Source organism: Maniola jurtina, chromosome 4 (assembly GCF_905333055.1).
Source record: "Maniola jurtina chromosome 4, ilManJurt1.1, whole genome shotgun sequence".
Lineage (NCBI taxonomy): Eukaryota > Metazoa > Arthropoda > Insecta > Lepidoptera > Nymphalidae > Maniola > Maniola jurtina.
Genome location: NC_060032.1, coordinates 10559370 through 10582503, shown reverse-complemented (window position 1 = coordinate 10582503; position 23134 = coordinate 10559370). Strand labels below are relative to the sequence as shown.

At 36.5% G+C, this 23134-nt stretch overlaps 2 protein-coding genes across 3 annotated transcripts in view; one reads left to right on the top strand and one right to left on the bottom strand.

Moving 5' to 3' along the window:
• Positions 1 to 2049: 2049 nt before the first annotated feature.
• LOC123864595 (glucose dehydrogenase [FAD, quinone]-like) overlaps positions 2050 to 23134 on the top strand; it is a 28849-nt gene continuing 7764 nt past the window's right edge. Inside the window, exon 1 of one of the 2 annotated variants that reach the window (XM_045905162.1) lies at positions 2050 to 2321. The gene's annotated coding sequence lies outside the window, so the exon portion shown is untranslated. Of the gene's footprint in view, positions 2326 to 23134 lie in introns of both variants that reach the window. The other variant, XM_045905163.1, reaches the window with a different exon arrangement.
• On the bottom strand, positions 9179 to 10875 carry LOC123864601. The gene has a single exon (XM_045905174.1). The coding sequence runs from the start codon at positions 10673 to 10675 to the stop codon at positions 9968 to 9970; it is 708 nt and encodes a 235-aa protein (XP_045761130.1). The 5' UTR covers positions 10676 to 10875; the 3' UTR covers positions 9179 to 9967.

The following is a 23134-nucleotide window of genomic DNA, read 5'->3' as shown; positions in this document are numbered from 1 at the left end:
ATAGTACAGTAGGTCCACTAAAAATTGTGAAATAAAAAAATTTCAAAAGAAAAATAAAACCGACTTCAAAAACGACAAACACTAAAAAGTAAAAAATAACTTTTGTTTAGCTACACGTGTAATGCACCTAGGTATGAAGTCGGGCGAGCTTCACTCTTGGATTTCTAATTTTGTTTTAATATGCTCGCTCGACTTCATACCTAGGTGCATTACACGTGTAGCTAAACAAAAGTTATTTTTTACTTTTTAGTGTTTGTCGTTTTTGAAGTCGGTTTTATTTTTCTTTTGAAAAATTTTTATAAAATTCCACAGCGACGGGCGTGCCCGCAAAATTCAAATTTAATTTGGTTTTTTCAGGGTCAAGTTTAAAAAATTAGCTCTAGTATCGACTATTCTCACAAGTTAGTCGATACTAGAGCTAATTTCTTAAACTGGACCTTTTCAAGTAAATATTTTTATATAAACCTGTGAGGATGATACTGCCATTGTCGCAATTAAAATGCCATAAGCCTACGTTGTCGTATTAGTTTACAAATTGCGAAAAACCAAATTAAATTTGAATTTCGCGGACAGACCCTTCACATGCCCCTTAAGAACCCGTAAAACATATCTATGCCCGTAAAAGAGTTCGAGCGGGATTTAAAAAAAAGAACTATCCACGCGGACGAAGTCGCAGGCAACATCTAGTAATATTATAGGATATAGGTTTATAAGAGGAAGTTAAAAATAAATAGACGTCTTTTATCAACTGAGAATTTTTATTTTATTTAACCACTACTGCTCCTTATTTTAACCCCAATTTGACAATGATGGATGAAGACAAAGAACGAAGACAGGACACTTTACAGCAAAAAACCGGGATGAACTATATCCGTAGTTATATCATATGTATGTAAGTAGCTGAATGTTCTAGTCGGACTACTTATATATTTTAGACTGCCTCGTTGGTCTATAGTAGTTAGCATGTTCGACTGCGGATAGTTAGGTTCGGGTTTCGATTCCCGGGTCAAACCAATATTAGTCAGGAATTTCTATTTATTTTCACTCCCGAACCTGAGAAAATACGAGTACCTACGTAAAACCGTCGGTCTTGCGCCTGAACTCTCTCCAGCCGTGTCGGATTGCCGTCCCATCGATCGGCCTATGAGAGTAATGCACCCGTATTCACAATCATTACTATGAGATCTAATGCGTTCGCACAGTGTGGATTCCACCAGTCAGGTTATTAAAGATTGACTTGAGGCAATAATCTGATTGTTTTTTCCTACACTGTGCATTCAAACTCACTGTGAGACCTCATAGTAATGATTGTGAAATTCGGGTGTGTTTGCGTACGCACTTGTGTATTATTATACATGTTATGCATCTCCCGCGCATTTGCCTAGTCTCTGTGGCGATTGACCGCCGCCGTGGCCGAATGTCAGTCGGAACTCAGGAAGACACTGTTTTTATTTTAAACTACATAATGCCCACGACTCCCGGATATTATGCCGGATACCGGAATACCCGGATTTAGGTTTTTGAAAATCCCGAGGGCACTTTTTGCTTTTCCGGGATAAAAAGTTGCCGAAGTCAATTTCCGGGGTGTAAGCTACCTCTGTACCCATATAAATCGGTTTAACGAATAGACCCTTAAGAATCCCGTAGGAACTCTTTGATTTTCCCGGATAAAAAGTAGCCTATGTCCGTCCCCGGGATGTAAGCTAACTCTGTGCCAAACATTAAAATCGGTTCAGCGGTTGAGCCGTGAAAACGTAGCGGACAGACAGACACACTTTCGCATTTATAATATTAAATTAAAGTATGTATCAGTAGCTAGAGTTCCTGGAGTTAAGTATACTTTCATGAAGGTACACGAATGCTAAAATGGCTACAATTTACGATCAATAGAAAATAAACTTGGATGAACCTACAGCATTTAATGCTCCCAACTAAGTACAGCAACAGAGTCATTAAAATGAGTGTCACGTAATAAAGATGTAAGTAATATTGACATAACGATGAGAATAGCTATCTCTGAGTCAACACGCAAAACCACCACATTTAATGGTCAACCAACAAGGTCAGTCGATCGCACCGGCTTTAAATGTTAAATTAATACCCTGCGTGCCGCCCGCCACTGTAATATTAACTTCTGTACGGGCATAGTGCGTGTGCAAATAAGTGTCCCTATTTCATTCAATCGAGTGCACCATATAATATTTAGTGAAACACGAAACTATAGTTAATATTTTAGTGAATAAAATGTTTAACGAAAAATGTTTAAAAACTGGTAAAAAATAAATCATTTTGGATTCTTGTGACTTTTTGATCCCTTAAAGGTATGTATGTGAAATTCGATTAGTTTTACAAAATGATATAATTAATATTACATCCCACGAATCCCATTAATTTCAAAAATGGTAAAAATATACCTAGTAAGTACCTATACATATTTTATCCTATTTTCACTAGGCTTAACCTAAACTCGTAGGGTGGTAACTGGTAACTACTCGTATTGGTCCGGTTGGAATATTTCCTTCTTTAAATATATTATAGTTAATTATGATAAACTAGATGATGCCCCCGACTTCGTCCGCGTGGATTTAGGTTTTTAAAAATCCCGGGGGAACTCTTTGATTTTTCGGAATAAAAAGTAAAATGTCCTTCTCCAGGATGTAAACTAACTCTGTACCTTTCATCAAAATAGGTGAACTGTTGAGACGTGAAAAGCTAGTAGACAGGCAGACAGATAAACACACTTTCGCATTTATAATAAACTAGAGGATGCCCGCGGCTTCGCCCGCGTGGATTTCGGTTTTTTAAAATCCCGTGGGAACTCTTTGATTTTCCGGGATAAAAAGTTGCCTATGTCCTTCCCCGGGATGTATCCCATGTCTGTACCAAATTTCATTCAAATCGGTTCAGCGGTTGGGCCGTGAAAACGTAGCAGACAGACAGACAGACAGACAGACAGACAGACAGACACACTTTCGCATTTATAATATTAGTATTGACTAGAGGATGCCCGCGGCTTCGCCTGCGTGGATTTCGGTTTTTTAAAATCCCGTGGGAACTCTTTGATTTTCCGGGATAAAAAGTAGTCTATGTCCTTCCCCGGGATGTATCCCATGTCTGTACCAAATTTCATTCAAATCGGTTCAGCGGTTGGGCCGTGAAACCGTAGCAGACAGACAGACAGACAGACACACTTTCGCATTTATAATATTAGTATGGATTAGAGGATGGCCGCGACTTAGTCTTGATTGATTGTTGATTTTCCGGGATAAAAAGTGGCCTATGTCCGTCCCCGGAATATGAGCTGACCCTGTACCCTATTTCGTCAGAATCGGTTAAACTGTTGGGCCGTGAAAAGGTAGCAGACAGACAGACAGACACACTTTCGCATTTACAATACATTTATAATCTATACTACCTATTATATAATATGTATTATATAATATGTATTATATAATAGGTAGTATAGATTAGTATGGATATGGATAGATCACAGGACGACTGGAGGACTCGTACATTTGTACGACTCGACAAAGTTTCGTTTTGAGTCGACGAAAACCGTAATCACTCAGCAGAAAATATTAGTGAATAATATATTTACTATTTTTGTTTATGTATTATTTCTTGAGTTTGATTCACGTCAGGTAATTGAAAAGGCGAAAATAAAATAAAAATATTATTTAAATAAAAAAAATTATAAAACAAAAATTTTAACATACTTACATGTTGCGTAAATTAAGAACTAGATATACTAGATCGATAAATGATAACTGCCGCACCCACATCAACGAATAGCGATCATCGACCGCATTTGTAAGAAAAAAAATTGTCACGAGGCGAACTTGACCGCGACGGACAGTGTAAGGCTATTTCGCGCATAATTTCGAAACGTTGTTAATGGTCAATATTCAAGTTCATTTTAAATTATGTTGGTAGATAGATAGCTTTAATATGATAATATCTAATTATTATTTTATCGTAGATCGTAAAATATATACCTACCTGTTGTATACAACAGAACGGAACGTTAGCAAAAACGAAGACAGGTGATAATACTGATGATTACTGATAAGATCCCATAAAAAAACTACGATAAAGAAAATTTAAAAAATCCTGTATTTTTTTAAAAGTTCACAATATATTGCAAATAAAACATCTTACTGACGCTAGAGGTCAACGAACGCTCCGTAAATAGGCCACTCGAAGTAAATGCCGAGTCGTAGGTGGGGCAGTGACCCGAGTTTTGGGCGCAATACGGGTTTGAAAAATACTAAATCACTAATACTACAAGATAAAGCAAATAGTTATTGGCATCGGATTGTGTTAAGGTAGTATAATATTAACGCTAAGTATTGCTAGCGTTCTGGTTATCTTTGCTACTTGCTTTGTAAGGTTCCCCAGACATTTCTGTAAAGATATTTCCTATACTGAACTAAAAGGTAGAATTGTACGAAAGAAAGTTATTTTTTAGGGTTCCGTACCTCAAAAAGAAAAAAGAACCCTTATACTTATACGATACTTCGTAGTCTGTCAGTCGGACTGTAGTGTCTGTCAAGACCAGTCTAGGGAATCAAATACCCCTAAGGTGCTAACCGCTGACCTAGAATCATGAAAGGCAGGTGACAATAGTACAAGTAAGGGGAAAAATCCAAAAACCGTGATTTGTAGTTACAACGTAAAAAGTGATATTTCGTATACGATGCTATGGAACCCTTGACGGTTTTCTTCTAATTGTCTCCTCCCACGATAGGTACATTATCTTGGTAACTATACCTCGTATACTTTTTTCAACTCTCGCTTTTCATGTTTAGGAGGTACCTACTATTCATGTTTTTTTTTTCGAAAACTTCTGACAGATTGACAGACGGACAGAAAGACGGACTGAATGAATATACATATTTCATTTAGGTTCCATTTTTTTACTGCGGCATCTTAAAAAGGTACACCCTTGTTAACGTCATAAATACAAGGGATTAATTAGAAACTCTAATGAAAATCTAAATTGGAATGCCTCGTAAACTATAAACTAATATACCCAACAATGCAGGTCCTATCACATTTTAGACTAGGTATTTATAAGTACTTATACCTACCTATTATGTGTTACGAATTCCTACCTCTTTTGTACCTAGGTACTTATTTGATATAACACATGTACATAATCATATTTCTATTTCGATAGACTTTTTAAATCTAGTGCACACATTCTTACAACGAAATAAAATTAATCTATCAGGTAACTCTTAGTAGATATGCCTATTACCCAATACCTAGGTAGGTACATTAATTTACCTTCCATAGGCCTAAGAATGTTTTAAGTGTGAAAAGTGCTTTTAAGGATCTGTTGAAATAACTAGTATTTCTCAATAGAGTACCTAGAACCAGTAGGCCTACCATATTAGCATACTTACATACCTACATACGCGCACTGTATGTCCATCTCAATCACATACTGCACTATATACCTAATATATTCACCTTACAATGTTTAGAACGCGTATGTCATGCGTATTGCCTCTTTAGAAGAAGCAGTGAACGCAATAAACCTTAACATAGTCTTCGAAGTGCCCTGTCCTGTTTATCTAAACGCACAGATAAGAGATAGAATTTCGAAATGTCACCTTATCACTAACTTAACTAACCGGTACGTATGTAAGTAAAGATAGCCTTACACCTAATTTTCAACTTTAAAACCAAAAAATTCTTATTTTAAAATATGTATTTAAGAGTGCTTAATACTTTCTAATTTAATTATTTATCGTAATACGTATATATATCGTATATTTATATTATCGTATAACACGTATAATATGTTGAGCGTAGATGTACGAGCTATCTTGAATGGTATATTATTATCATCGCGCTACCAATGCGCTACTACACACAAAAAACGTAATTTTATAAATATGCGTTATAGGGACCCACAAAGGAAAATTATTAAATTTCAGCGTTTAATGTTTGTCAGCTCGAAAGGGACATACCCTTCTTGCTTTGTGAGATGCGACTCGATAAAGTCATCGAAGAAAGTGCAGAGACTCGTACAGAAAACTGTTTAGAATATAAGGTAGGTAGGTAGAATATTACGTGTGATGAGTATAGAATAGATAGTAAGTAGAATGAATGAATGAATGAATGAATATACTTTTATTGTACACCACAAAATTAGTACAGAAAAACACATACAAAGCTCAACAAAATATAGGTACAATTTGGCGGCCTTATCGCTACCTAGCGATCTCTTCCAGGCAACCAAAATGGTCCAAAGGATATAGCTATAGATATTAGAGGTAGGTGGTGTAAGTATACATTTACATTTATATATAATATTAGAATAAATAAATATATAAATAAATAAATAAATACATAGAAACATGTTAAAATTTAAATAATGTACTAAATAATAAAATACATAATATAGACTAAAAAAATAATAATAAATAAATATGATATATAGATAAATAATAAATCCTCAAACTATTATTAAGACTAGTAAAATATGTTCCAATAAATCCGATAATGCTAAAGTGATAGTGACAAATAGTGATCTTTCACCAGCCTCTTAAAGATATTGATGGACTTAGCCTCCCTGATTACGAGAGGCAAGGCATTCCACAATTTAATAGATTGAACTGTGAAGGATTTATTGAAAAAGGAAGAAGAATGTGAAGGCGTCCTTAAAATAAGCTTCCTAGAGGTGCGGAGAACTTGTCCCGGACGCGCTGCAAATTCAAATTTCTCCTTCAAGTAAGGAGGAGAAGAAGGGTGAAACAATACACAGTACAGAATAGAAAGGATATGTAAGTTCCGGCGAAGTCGGATGGGTAACCACTTGAGACGAGACCGAAAATGAGACACATGGTCATATTTGCGCAACCCAAATATGAACCGAATACTAGTGTTTTGAAGTCTCTCAAGCTTGTTTAACTGATCTTCTGTTAAGTTAATATAACTTGCGTCGGCATAATCAAGGATAGGAAGAAGTAAAGTCTGTGCTAACATAATTTTAGTAGGAATTGGAAGAAATGATTGTAGACGACGCAAAGAGCTCAGAGATGCAAAAGTCTTCCTGCTAATCTGTTTTAAGTGATTCGTCCAACCTAAATTGCAATCCATATGTATCCCCAGATTTTTAACGGAATCACAATATGGGATGACAATACCATTGTACTCGATGGGAGGAAGCGTAAACCAATAAATTTTTGAGATAAGGTTCCGACTGCCAATAATTATAGCCTGAGATTTGATCGGATTAACATTGAGGCCATAAAATCGACTCCACTCCAGAATTAGCTCCAGATCATTATTTATTTGAGTAACGGCTGCCGGAAGGTCCACAAGAGTTGCCTGGGTGTAAATTTGGACGTCATCTGCATACATGTGGTACAGAGAAGATAGTTTTTGAGTTAAAGAATTAATGAAAATAGAAAAGAGTAATGGTGACAACACGCCACCCTGAGGCACACCAGCAGTGATATCGCACCAAGACGAATGAGTTTCCTCGACACGAATACGCTGCTGGCGACCGCTTAGGTAACTATGCATCCAGTCAGTTGCTGATGGAGATAAGTTAAGAGAACGCAACATACTCACAAGTATATCATGGTCCACAGTGTTAAAAGCATTACTGAAATCGAGCAAAGTCAATACTGTGAGTTGTTGATTATCCATGCCCCAGCGAATGTCATCAGTAACTTTAATCAGAGCAGTAGCCGTACTATGTCCAGAACGGAAACCAGATTGGAAAGGGTTAAATAGGCAGTGACTATTCAGGAAAAGGTTAAGTTGATAGTGAATTAACTTTTCAAGGACTTTGGAAAGAAACGGTAAGATGGAAATGGGACGGAAATCGGAAAAATACTCAGCATTAGCCTTTTTCGGAAGAGGTACAACATGAGCACTTTTCCAGGCATCAGGAAATTTGGACGTTGTAATCGATTCGTTTAGAATGTGGGTGATTGCAGGAATTACAATATCCACGATAGGAATTATCATATTACGGCTAATGTCGTCGCTACCAACAGCATTCGAAGAGATGGACAGTATGCTCTTCTTAACATCATCAGTAGAAAACTGGCTGAAATTGAACGGAGGATAGGAAGGGGTAGGAGTCGTTGAAAGAGAATGAATAGTTTGTAATTTATCAGAACTATTAATGGAGTTTAGAGGTGATGAGAAATATTGATTTAGGAGATCAACGTCAACGTTAGGTGGAGATGAATTATGTGACGTTTTACCAACTCCAACCGTCTTTAGAAATTTCCAAACTCTACAAGAGTCGCCGTTCTCGACTGATGCATGAATATGGCGTCGCTGTGCATCTCGACACAATGTATTGCAGCGATTCCTGAGTTTGTTGTATTTTCTGTGATTTTCCTCAGATGGATTGCACTTTAGTCTGGTTTTCGCTACACCTTTCTTAAGAATCAGATCTTTTAAATCTTGCGAAAGCCAAGGTGCAGGTAAATGTTTGAGTTTAACAGGCTTAATTGGCGCATGAATGTCATAAAGCTGAGTCAGTAAGGAATTGAAAATGTCAACCTTACGATCGACGTCGGATACAGTTTCAACAACTGACCAGTCAACTTTACAAGCATCTACACACAATCGATCTACATCCATTCCACCAAAATTACGCCGCAGAAGTATTTTAGGTTTAATTTTTGGAGGGCGCAATTTGTACGAGAGAAAAAGTAAATCGTGATGAGAAAAGGCATCCGCAGAGCATTGGCCATGCTTAGATACAAGGTCAGGAGAAGACACTATAATCAAGTCAAGAAGAGAAGGAATGCAGTTAGGAAGGTTATGAGTAGCCGAAAGCGGAAGAATTGTCATGTTACAAGATTCAATAATGGATTCTAGTTTATTAGCCCGATTATCACCTTTAAGCAAACAAGTATTAAAGTCACCCATTATTATGCTATGAGTATATGTAGGGAGTAGGGATTCTAAAAGTGATTCGAATGAGGGGAAAAAATTAATAGTAAGCGAGGGACTGTAGAAAACGCCAAGTAAGATTTTTGTTTGTGATAGGGAAACCTCAATAAGTAAATGCTCAGCAGCATCAACAGGAGGCGGTTGACATGACGAACTAACAATTTTGTAAGGAATGTAAGATCTAAGATAGATCGCCACACCACCGCCACCCCTATTAGTGCGATCATTTCTCATGAGAATAAACCCCGGCAAAGAATAAGAAGTAGAAGGCAGACAGGGCTTAAGCCAGGACTCAGATACTAGGATGGCATGAATATTTTGGGACTCAAAAGACGCAAGCATATCAGAGTAATGTGCCGGAACACTTTGTGCGTTTATGTGAATAGCATTGAAGTTTTTCACGCAATCGGAGAAATGAGAATTTAATGTTACATTGAGTGGAAGAGAAGTGGCTGTACTATGGTAACTTGCATTACTATCTGTCACATCACTGGATAACGACAAAAACAAATCACTGTCTATACTTAAATTTGAGGATACCATACTATAATTAAATAATAATAAAAAATAAATATGATAAAGCAAAAAGTAAAATAAATATATATACAATCAGTAAGGTAAATAAAACGATAGACGAACCCACCCGCCAGTTGCAAGGAGAAAATCACTTCTAACAATATACAATAAGTAGGTAAAAATGCTCGACCAAAAGCCTTGCATCCAGGGTAGTTATTTTGTCTGTGGCTAGGATGTCAAATGTCACAGCTGTCATTAGTTAATGATTGACACTTACATCTGTCAGTCATGATCACATGCATGTCACATGACACAACACAAGCAACAACTATTAAATCTACCTACCTACAACCTATTATTTTAAAAATTACAGTTCATAAAAATTATTATACACATAAGAGCAATAACATAGACTTTATGATAGTGACATACTTAGAGCAAAATAAATAAGCTGTTATAAAAGGCTTGCAGCACAAATATTGTGTAAAAGTAATACATAGGTATATAGATTAATGATAGGTTACTTATTTTTGATTGTTCTTTTGGACCTGGAGGAAAGACTGGCAGTGCCCTGAGTCAGAGGTTTAGAAGACTGTGGTATGCAATGGAGGTCAGCCTTACACTCAGCTCGATGACGTGAACCATCCGGGGCTATAATATGAATGCAGCCATCCCTTGTCCAGCACTTGTTGACACCAAATCTCTGCCTTGCCTCCATAAATACGTCGTGACGGCTCCTCGTTAAAAACTCTGATACAGTTATACCGCTGCCTTTAAATCCAGTTTTAGAGAACCAAACCTTATCCCGCAATGTTGCATCTGCAAACTTTACCACTATACGGCGAGGTTTCTTGTCAGAAGGACGTCCCAAACGATGAGATGACTTGATGGAGCTAACAGATAACCCAGTCACACCAAGATGTTCCCCCACAACGTTGCAAACCCGTGAAGTAACATCTTCCGACTTCTCCTCGCTAACTCCATGGACTAGTAGCATTTTGCGCCTTCTACGCGTCTCCAGACGATCGACCTCTGTGCCAAGGAACTCCACCTGTCTCTGCAACGTATTCATGGCAGAGAGCACGAAGGTTCGGAAACTGCTGAACTCTGCAGCCAGGGATGCGTTCGTGCTCGTTGTTGGTGCACTATCCAGGCCCTGCTGGAATTCGCTCATCTTTTGTTGAAACATTTCGGCCATCGCGTTCAGCGAGTCTTTGAGTGAATCCATGACTGGTGACACGTAGTGAATGCAAAAGGGATAATAGTGAAGTGAAGTTAAAGTGAGTTTCACTAGGAAAACTGTCCGGTGGGTACTTTTAATCACATTTCACACTAATTCTACTAAAAGAACTGTATTAAATTACTGTTTATAATTTTAAAATTAAAGAGCTCTTTCAAAAAACAGTTAACTTTTTCACACCTACCCTCGAAAAAGAATGTTATCATAAATTATTCTACTCTGCAAATCATAATCATCATGATCAACCCATCGCCGGCCCTCAACCGAGCGCGGTCCCCTCTCAGGAACGAGAAAGATTTAGTTTTAGACTATCAATAGTCCGCCATTTTACGCACTTTTGAGAACATTCAACAGCTATAAGTAGAGCTCTCAGGTATGTGGTTTTCCTCACGATGTTTTCTTTTACCGTTCAAACAAATGTGATTAGTTAATAACTAAATTAGGTATTATAGTAACGAGTTTAATAATAGAAGCGCACTTAAGACTATGGCTATTTGACAAATCGCAAAAATGCTGTACTTTGAAGTGAATTGTTTATTTTTCTAAAGCATTAACAGCTATCAAATACATGCAATTAAAAACTTCAGTTTGTGAAGATTATAAGTACTTCTTTTAATTTTGTATACATTATCCCAATAAATAAATAAAAACAAGTTGAAAACATTGCTGTTCGCAACTTGTTCTGTAAAAAATTTCTTTAACATCTTGACACTTTGAAGCCAACCTCCAGAAAATGATATGTTTAGGTTTAGCAATCAATTTTAATTGTTAGTTTTATACTAAATGTTTTTCATTTCTTAAATAATCTAAAACTAACCAAAAAACTTCCTGTGCTATTTATTTTCTTGCAGGCGCTCTATGGAATTCAGTGTCCACTGGACTCTCATGGCGGAAGGACTGTGCGCGTCATTTCGTCGCAAAATATTATTTAAAATGAATTTAAGCTTATTATTTTTGAATGAAAGTTGTGTTTATAATCGTTGAAAAATAAAATAGGGATTTTTTCATTTCTAAATGAAGCCTGCTTATATACTAAATTTGATTCTAAAGTTACGGTTTTACCAGGTAAATACTCGGAGGTTGTCATAGATTATGATGACAGATAGTAAGTGTTCTAAATAGGTATTATACCTATGTTTTCTAGGAGATAGCGCGCCTCGTCCCGGGTGCCGTGTTCCGAAATGGATTTCGTAGTAGTGCAAGTTTGGTGCAAGCCCCACATGACGGAGGGGTATGCGTCAGGCATTTCCTGTGTACAAAAAAAAGACCTATATTTCGGATCCATATTTCATCACTGACAATATGCACTATTCAAAGACTGGTCTTCAAGCATTGAGGAATTTTGGACGAGAGACATCTCGAAGATTCCCGAAGGCTGCCTGAGTTAGATTTGTCGGCTAGCTAGCTTTTTTCGAAATTGGACTTACTTAGCTGGATTGCGTGTTAGAGCTTTCTTATGAGATATTATATGTACATAATATAACCATGGGTCTCATAAGAAAGCTCAGATTCATGCTGCGGGCAATGGGGAGAGCCTAAAGGTTGGAACGCCATTTCGGGGGCCGTGTTTCCTGCCATATATACCTTAGATACCTGAAAGCCAAGAGTGAATAGGCATCTTCTAGGTAAGCGTGCTCCTACTTGGACCTCATCACTGCTTTCTTTAAAGCATGATTGTCGTCAAGCGCAAGCGCAAAGATTCAGGCGGCGGAAACCCGTAGCATGTGGAAGACCCTATTAAAGACCTATATTCACTGTGGACGTCTGTCGGTTGATGTTGATGATTATGTCTTTAGTGCAAGTAGTTCAGTAGTTTCAGAGTTTATCGATAACAAATAAACAAACCTTTCCTCTTCATAATATATGTACTTAGTAGCGCAACCTTGGAAAAAATCTCGTGGAAACTCTTTGATTTTCTGAGATAAATGTCATTTTACCTGGCAGCGCTAATAAATTATATCACTGATAATAATTCATAACCGTTAAAGAGTCAAAATCTCGTTTTTCTAGTCGAGTTCCGTAGGCTCTTTGAATCCACCACATTATTATCCCAAGAAAACCTACCATTAGATGTAGGAATAATGGTAAGAGGTCACAACCCTCAGCAATAAAGAATACGATGCGGAGAGAGATGTCAGTCTCTAGGTCTTTAAATGTATCCATGCAAAAAACCACGTCGACTGGTTGCTCCGTTGCAGTGTGATTAAATATTAAACCAACAAACACACTTTCGCATTTGAAATATGGCCAGTGATTATAAGAAACAGTTTAAATCTCTCTCTGCTCTCTGAGAGACGTTAGGCAAAGTGAACACGAATTATGACACTTCTGTGTTCTTATACAAGCTTAGGTCTCTCAATTTTGTCAATTAATGTCAAATCTGGCATTCCAGCTTTCTCAAATCAAAACCTAGTAAGCGGCTTAAATTCAAGAGAATAGAATAGTCTACAACGCTGGTCCAATGCGGAATGGCATACTTCACACACCTTTGAGAACATGGAAAACTTGCAGGTATGCAGGTTTCCTCACGATGTTTTCCTTCGCCGTTAAAGCAAGTGATATTAAATTGCTTAAAACGCACATAACTGAAAAGTTAGTAGTGCGTGATTCCAGGATCGAACCCCCGACCTTCGATTAGGAGGCGGACGTTCTAACCACTAGGCTATGACAGTTTTTAAATTAAAGGGGTTTAAATATTTTAGTGTGAAGACTTGCCTACACATTTATTCATTACATTGCATCATTTTCTTTTTTAGGGTTCCGTACCTCAAAATGAAAAACGGAGCTCTTAAAGGATCACTTTGTTGTCTGTCCGTTTGTCCGTCCGTCCGTAAAGAAAACCTATACAGTACTTCCCGTTGATCTAGAATCACGAAATTTGTTTTCAGATTTATTCCTTTACTTGGGCTATGAGAGTTGAAACCTATCTACCTGCCCATATACCCTAATAAAATATAAATAGGGAAATACCCTATAGGTTTTCTTGACAGACACGACAGACGGACAGACGGACAGAAAGACAGAGGTCAAAGCGACTTACTAGCTTTTAATTTTACTTTAATGTGGGTGTCCTTACAATACAACGGGACATACTATGAAAGTTAGGCTTATGACATAAAACGATTTTCGGAAAAATGACATTTACTTTGTTTTGATATGGGGCGGTCGATATAATTAGGTACTAGGGTAAAGGCTCGAGTAAATGAACAGATTGGACGTTTTTACATGTATTAAGAGCTGGAATAAAAAACCGGCTGATATACCTTTTTTAAATATTTTCTTACAAATTCTTACACTGTTTTCAATTTCAATTTCAAAACCGTGTTCCGTTCAAACCGTTCAAAAGTGCGTGTGCGTCCATGTGTGTGTGTGTGTGTGTGAGTGTGTGTGAGTATATACTTGTCTGTATGTTTGTACGAGTGTTTGTGAGTGTGGTATTGCGTTGTATAACCACATGAGTAGCGAACAGAGTCAAAGCTTCATACAAGCGCGCTACGATAGGTACACTACTACAAGCTTGAGGCGCGTGTTTGCGTGAGCACAGGCGCTACGTCGCGTACGGAGAGAAATCGGTTTATACCGGCTCGGCCTGTGCTCAAGCTCAGGGGCTGCAGTACACGTCGCGCGTCGTGTTTTCATTTAATTTAATGTTAATGATAATAATTTAAATAGTGTTTAAAATCTATTTTTTTGAACTGTCATAGATTTTGTTCAAAATCAATATCTGAGGATCCCTAGGATCACAAAACAGGAAATTGTTACCAAAATTTAAAACAGTTGGCGCCATTTTGAAATTCTTTGTTAATTGACCGATTCCGTTCAAAATCGATATTTAGAGCTCCCTGGGATCACAAAATAAGAAACTGTTACCAAAATTTAAAAAAGTCGACGCCATTTTGAAATTCTTTGTTAATTGACCGATTTCGTTCAAAATCGATATTTAGAGCTCCCTGGGATCACAAAATAAGAAACTGTTACCAAAATTTAAAAAAGTTGACGCCATTTTGTAATTCTTTGTCAATTCACCGATTTCGTTCAAAATCGATATTTAGAGCTCCCTGGGATCACAAAACAGAAAACTGTTATCAAAATTTAAAAAAGTCGACGCCATTTTGAAATTCTTTGTTAATTGACCGATTTCGTTCAAAATCGATATTTAGAGCTCACTGGGATCACAAAATAAGAAACTGTTACCAAAATTTAAAAAAGTCGACGCCATTTTGTAATTCTTTGTCAATTCACCGATTTCGTTCAAAATCGATATTTAGAGCTCCCTGGGATCACAAAACAGGAAACTGTTATCAAAATTTAAAAAAGTCGACGCCATTTTGAAATTCTTTGTTAATTGACCGATTTCGTTCAAAATCGATATTTAAAGCTCCCTGGGATCACAAAAAAGGAAACTGTTACCAAAATTTAAAAAAGTCGACGCCATTTTGAAATTCTTTGTTAATTGACCGATTTCGTTCAAAATCGATATTTAGAGCTCCCTGGCATCACAAAAAAGGAAACTGTTACCAAAATTTAAAAAAGTCGACGCCATTTTGAAATTCTTTGTTAATTGACCGATTTCGTTCAAAATCGATATTTAGAGCTCCCTGGCATCACAAAAAAGGAAACTGTTACCAAAATTTAAAAAAGTCGACGCCATTTTGAAATTCTTTGTTAATTGACCGATTTCGTTCAAAATCTATATTTAGACCTCCCTGGGATCACAAAAAAGGAAACTGTTACCAAAATTTAAAAAAGTCGACGCCATTTTGAAATTCTTTGTTAATTGACCGATTTCGTTCAAAATCTATATTTAGACCTCCCTGGGATCACAAAAAAGGAAACTGTTACCAAAATTTAAAAAAGTCGACGCCATTTTGAAATTCTTTGTTAATTGACCGATTTCGTTCAAAATCAATATTTAGAGCTCCCTGGCATCACAAAAAAGGAAACTGTTACCAAAATTTAAAAAAGTCGACGCCATTTTGAAATTCTTTGTTAATTGACCGATTTCGTTCAAAATCTATATTTAGAGCTCCCTGGGATCAAAATAGGAAACTGTTGCCAAAATTTAAAAAGTTGGCACCATTTATAATTCTTTGTAAAGTGACTGATTTCGTTCAAAATCGATATTTAGATCTATCGATCGATATTTAAACTAAGCAATCACAACAAAAAACAAACTTTGCCATCTTGTTGAACAAATACCTATTGTTTATTAAATTGTATCCTTCTGTGCCAACCCTACCAAAATAGTTATAAATTTTGTTCGCTTCTTAGAAGCTTTGCCTCTGTTCGCTACTCTGTGGTATAACACCATGTTAGTAAATCTTAGTATATTTTTAACCAACTTCAAAAAAAGGAAGAGGTTCTGAATTCCTCGGTAACTTTTTTTTTTAATGTATGTTCTCCGATTACTCAAAGACGCCTGGACCGATTTGGATTTTTTTTTGTTTGATAGGGTATACTTCGCAGGTGGTCCCATATAAATTTGATGAAGATCTGATGAATATCTTCCGAGATGGAGAACGGAACTCCTCAATGGATAAGAGCAAATTGCTCGCGATCAGTGTAATATCTTAGTAAACAGTAGGGTTTTAACTGGGTATGGCATATTATAGTAGGTACAGTGGGGCCACTAAAAATTGTGAAATAAAAAATTTTCAAAAGAAAAATAAAACCGACTTCAAAAACCACAATCACTAAAATTATTTTTACTTTTTAGTGTTTGTGGTTTTTGAAGTCGGTTTAATTTTTCTTTAGATTTTTTTTAAATATTTATTCTGGTATTCTTCTTTCTTGGATAAGGATCCCTCTTGGGTATCCCCATTTCTCTCTGTCTCTTCTGCACTTGTAACGCTGAATGAGACTTGTTTTTTAAGATACATTTAGGAGCATAGGTATTGTAGTTCCAATACTTAATTGTATTTATTTGCCTGTTACTATAAATATGGCGGCTGATTGAATGAGGCCGATTGTTGTACCTCTGCGAAACTGTTCAAAAATAGTAAACTGAAGTAAGTAGGTACTACTTACAAAATTATGTCGCTTTTCATTGATAAATATGGATTTCGAAAATTTGACCACATTTCCAAATTTCGCGATATATAAAGTGGCTTCCGATTCCGAATCATTTCACTGGCATACAAAATTCAACTTTTTTGTTTTATTAGGTTTTGAAACTGTTTCTTACTAATTTGACGTCGCTGATTTCAGATCTACTTTAATTTTTTACACAGCAGCTCTAGTTTTTGAGATACAGGTACCCCCATATTTTGCACTATACTCACACTTTGTATGTTCACACTTTATCAAGATCACACAAGTAATTTCCAAAATTTATCGAGGTGAACATCAAGAAGAACATCTGCAAGTTATTCCAATCATTTTTGTACCATTTGGTGGCGAGTACGTATTAAAGAATGTCGTGCAAGTGTGTCTAACTTTGTAAAACAAGCATACTCGGGCTACTTTGAGAACCCATTAGCAGCTAACAGCAAGGCCTGGACTCCAAATTTTTATATGTGCGTTTATGAGCAAATAAGAATAGACCCTACTTTTACTAAAAAAAGTCTTATAATTTGGCGCGAACCATCTAAACACCATGATGATTATTATTTCTGCATTGTGAATATAACCAGAAGAAACAGCAAAAAAATTGTTCCAAGCGACTCTATTGTAACTTGCAGTCTACAATTAGAACGATTCTGACTTCTGGTGATAAATCTGTACCTCAGCCCCAACCCAGTACCTCCAATCTACTTCAAGAACTTTCAGAAGGTAGTGACGATGTAGTGACTTTTACATCTCAACTTAGACTATTCAATCAAAATGATTTAGACCACTTAATGAGAGATCTTAGATTGTCTAAAAAGCATCAGAATATGTGGCTTCTCGGCTCAAAGGAACAAATCTGATAACATGTGTTACGGTATATTGTTCTCACTACTCTCAAAACATTCAGCAGCTGATGTTGCACTTCCAGCGACTTGGGTGCAACATGGGCATTAAGTTTCATTTTCTCTGTAATCATTTAGACTGTTTTCCAGAAAATTTAGGTGACTTTCAACCTAAGATAACTATACCAAAGGGGATAATATCATATGAAAGGGCTCTATTATACATTCTAAAACAGGTTTTATTTATTACTAGCTGATGCCCGCAGCTTCGCCCGCGTGGATTGGTCAGATCCCCTGCAGCATCAGGATTGAGGAGTTGGACTCCAAATTTTTTATGAAACAATGTCGTAAAGTTCCTCTATCGATTAAAAAAGAAATTACGCCAATCGGTTCAGAAATCTCGGAGATTTCGGTGTACATAGGTAGAAAAACACAACTCCCTTTTTGAAAGTCGGTTAAAAAAGTAGCCTATTTTACGCCCTGGTCAATCCTCTACTTGCCTGTGAAAGTCCCGTCAAAATCGGTTCAGCCGTTCCAAAGATTAGCCTTTTCAAACAGACAGACAGACAGACAGACAGACAGACAGACAAAAATTTTAAAAACGTGTGATTCAGTTATGGTATCGTTCAAATAACCATATGAGCTTAATATGAGGTAGTTATTTCGAAATTACAGACAGACACTCCAATTTTATTTATTAGTATAGATTATTATGTAAAATAGTGTTTGATTTATCGCGCAAAATGTAGAAAAAAATATACAATAAGTCAAAAACTGTGAAAATCTGTCAATTTTTTTTGAATTCCAAGCCGAAAATATATTTAAGAATTTATTTATTAATAGGAATCGAGAGTTTATGCACTAGATAGAGTTCGTTCATTCACTGAAATTCCCAGTTCATTTTCTGGCAATTTATCCTTTTCTTAAATAAAATAATTTATAATAATTAATACCACGCATTTTATTTGATTTTTTGATATTTAAATAATTTAAGAGTGTTTACCTACTGTGTACAGACACACAAAATATAAAAATTAGATATAGAACGATTCTCATATACCTTAATTTTAGGTCAATGTCAGGGTAGTCCTTATTCGTTCATGTACTGGATCTTTTACCCTCCTACGTCAAAATACTAAAAGTCCGCGTAAATTTCGCAGATTGAAATGTCTGCTTGATTAATTGTCAATAGAGGGTCATGACATGTCAAAATTGCTAGTTTGAAGGTGAAATCGTCTATGTCATTCGCAATGGTTTTCCTCTTAATTACGTGACAACTTTCCGAGCTCTACAATTAACTGCAGCGAATATAATGGAGAAAGCAATCCATTCGCTGGATTCTGCGGAAAACGGCTTTAGCGATTTGTTGTCTACTTGATTTATATACCTAATCTAGTACGCCTCGCATTTATTTTTTTCATTTGTGCTTGATTAAGTTTACTTGCGTCTCTGTTATACACACAAAGCTCGAAGAGAAACATTAAAAAAATTAAAATACGGCTGTCCTGCCTAAAACGAACTAAAAAGTAAAAAAAAAAAATACATCCGAAAATGGCACCATACAGCCGCCATATTGTGTTTTCTTTCAAAAATCTATAGCCAGTTTCACTGGAGATGATGTAAGGATTCTAACGATACCCCATACATCCAAATCTATTCGGGCATTTAGGAGTTATGGTGGGACAAAGAAACTCACATATACACATAGATACCACTACATGAACCCTGAAAACATTATTAATTACTGGTCGCGTAGGGTCAGTCACGTCATTAGTAAAGAAAGGCACGTAAGTACATAAGCCCTGAAAAAGTTATAGTACTTTGGTACCTAGTACTGAGGTAGCTTGCATCCCTGTTATTGACATAGGCAACTTTTTATCCCGGAAAACCAAACAGTTCCCACGGGATCTTTAAAAACCTAAATCCACGCGGACGAAGTCGCGGGCATCCTCTAGTTAGGCTATAAATTATGACGAACGAAGTCGCGGGTAAAGGCCAGTGATGTAATAAGATGGTAAATAATATTCTTCAGTCTGGGTCGTGCCATAACAAATTATCTATTATAATCCTCTAACCACTAACGTATCAATCTACTTAAGTATCTTATTTTGTAAAAGAAATATAATATGAAGCTTAGAGCTCAGAGATCGTTTGCAGATGGATTTCGTGTATCTATACCTTTATGACGAGGGTTACGTATGTATCTTCGACCGAGCATTTTTAACCCCCGACCCAAAAAGAGGGGTGTTATAAGTTTGACGTGTGTATCTGTGTGTCTGTGTGTCTGTGTATCTGTATATCTGTGTATCTGTGTGTCTGTGTATCTGTGTATCTGTCTGTGGCATCGTAGCGCCTAAACGAATGAACCGATTTTAATTTACTTTTTTTTGTTTGAAAGGTGGCTTGATCGAGAGTGTTCTTAGCTATAATCCAAAAAAATTGGTTCAGCCGTTTAAAAGTTATTAGCTATTTTCTAGTTTTCTTGTAAAAAAGAAGGTTAGATAACTCTTAGGTTCATAATATTCAAGTGTCAATTGACAAATGTCAAGCTGTCAAGATGGACGTTGCCTAGATATACATAATTATTTATTTGAAAATGATTTGTCGGGGGTGTTGAAAATTTTTATTTACACTTGTTATCTCACTATACAATTTTTTTAATAATACTTATATGAATAATTTTAATCACGACTAACATTCCTCTATCCCATCCAACTAAGCGTAAGCTTGTGTTAGGAGTGGATACGACAATAGTGCAACGGTGATGTTTGAACCGCTGCGTTTGGATTTCAGTCCGCTCCTATAACCGTTGAGCTATTGAGGCTATTTTTGCTATTCTTTAAAGCTTTCCCATCTAAGCTCAAGCTGCTTTACGTATGCTAGCTACATCAATACCCCCAGGAATAAGATTCAAGAGAATGAGTAGAATTTGAATTTCAGTCTACCTTTAAACTATTCAGCATAAATATTATGATTACCTACTACAGTAATTGTAGATAGAGGTCATTTACGGACCTTTTTCGTGTAACCTACAGACGACCTTTTAGCTTTTTCCAACAAAAATTAAAATTATACCTCGGTACCTATCTTTTCATTTTTCGTTAACGTAGTCAGTGATTTGCATTTTTATAGTCCATGTTTGATTAATGGTAGCTGTTACCATCACGTTAATGTCCATATAGGTACATAGTCACCTTTGTCACTATAGGTTTATACAGTTATCTTTCATTTTGAAAAGCAGGCATGGGCGTGCCACGCAAAATTAATTAAATATATACAGTGGCGCGGCACTAAAAATCATATTCAATTTCGCTGATGTATTTAATCCGTCATCTAAATAAACGTAATTCAATTAATCAAAAGGGTGGTGCTTTGTAAATACAGTGTGTCTGTCTGCTACCTTATCATGGCTCATCCGTTTAATCAAATTTGAGGTAAAGATATAGCTTGCGTCCCGGGGACAAACCTAAGCTACTTACTTTTTGTCCCGGATAATCAAAGAGTTCCCATGGAATTCTGAAAGGTGAATCCACTTAACAGATTTTAACGAAAAGTACAGTGATAGCTTGTATACCGGGGACGTACACACATAGGATACTTTTTATCCCCCAAAATAAAAGATTTCCTACAGGATTTCTCAAGTCACTAATAAGCATTTTGCATTATAGAGAAATTCAATTTGGTGTGAAAAGAAGATTCCTTTGTCACCAAAGAATAGGTTGCCAGAACACTCGTTCTGACCTTGTTCCCGAAATGCCTCTGTAGTGCCTATAAACCGCGCCGGAATTATTTCAACTCTTTTACTGTTACGGTTATTCGGGTGAGGAGAGCGTTGCTTTTGAATATTCATAAAGCTTCACGCTCGTCTTTAACTGTGGAATAGATGGTTTTCATTTGGATTTTGGTCTATGTCATTGTTGTTATAGTAGATATTTTATTTTGTTTTCATTATCATCCCAGCGCTGGCTGACTACTGAGTACAGTCTCATCTCAGTTTGAAAAGAGTTTGACCATCCTCCATAACGTCTGTCTGCCAATCCTGGTAATTATCCTGGTCTAGTTAATATGATGTAGGTACCCAGTAAGTACTTACTGTAGTCTGTATCTAATCCCGATTCCAGTTATTGAGCTACAGTAGTTACTTACACCAAACAGTAACGAAACACCTGTTTTATGGACTTCAGAGAGACTCGCTTTCGATGGGGACGAGGTTATTATACAAGAAGTTTAATTTGATTAATTTTAATGACAGCTATTTTGAAGTTTGTATCATTTATTGTTATATATACATTCTGCGAAAATTTCAACGCTCTACCTATTATGGTTCACGAGATACAGCCCGCTGACAGGCAGACGGGCGGACAGCGCAGGCTTAGTAATAGGGTCCCGTTGGCAGCCTTCGGGTACGGAACCCTAAAAACTCAAGAAATCGGAAACAGTTGCCAAGTGGCAACCCTACATAGTCATTGCGTAGGTAATTAGTTAAGTTTAGCCATTACTTTAGCATTTAGCACTTGTTTGCTCTTAGCATTCGTGCAAGTTGTTTTGACCTACTCTACGTTGCATTCTACACAATATCACATAATACCTATCTAGTACCTATTTATCAGCTAGGTACCTATCGATATTTTTTATAACGAAACTAGCTGATGCCAGCGACTTCGTTCGCGTGGATTGAGGTTTTGTAAAAATCCCGTGGGAACTGTCTGATTTTCCGCGATAAGTAGTACCCTATGTCACTCTCCATGTCTTTGAATATACCCATGAAAAAAAATCACGTCAATCCGTTGCTCCGTTGCGACGTGATTGAAAGACAAACCAATCAACGGACAAACAAACATAATTTCGCATTTATAATATGGCTATTCACTAATAGTGATAGGTTTGTCTAGGCTGCATTTCTGAGTTTTAAAATTATGACTGTTTGTTGTTGAGGTACCTATTAGTATGCTCGCCCGATTTCAAACATAGTATACACATGTAGAAATAAAAAAAAAATTTATAGGCACGTAACTCCGAAATGTGCGTGCCCGGGATCGAACCCCGGACCTTCCGAATATTAGAGGACGATATCTTAACCACTAGGCTAAAACCGCCTTATTGTATTTTATTAAGTACTTAGCAGGTCTACTGTTAGTTACAAAGGCGGTAGGTTGCCTGGTTTATCACCAAGGCTGCCTTATTAAACAAACAATTACCTACACGTTCATTATGTGCATTTTGTTCCTAATTATGGCGCAGAATATAAATTATTTAATCATTGTTTCCATAATTAGTATTTGCGTGTTGTACCTATCTACTTACCTAGAAATAAAAACGAATTGATTTCATACAAAACATTTCAATAGCTCATAATCCGATAGAATTAAATCCGAATTAACCGCGATTTTTTTTTACCAAGAAACCGGCTTTAATATCTAACTACAAATACGAAAAAATTAAAAATAATTTGATTTATTACCGAATATAAGAGTTAATATACTTAGTTCTGATAGTTTCTATAATAATATTTTTGGGGCAGTCGGTGCCATTAGCTTATTGGTTTCGAGAATCGTCT

Excerpts from the sequence above, each read along its gene's own strand:
- LOC123864601 (XM_045905174.1), bottom strand. The coding sequence starts at position 10,675 with ATGGATTCACTCAAAGACTCGCTGAACGCGATGGCCGAAATGTTTCAA.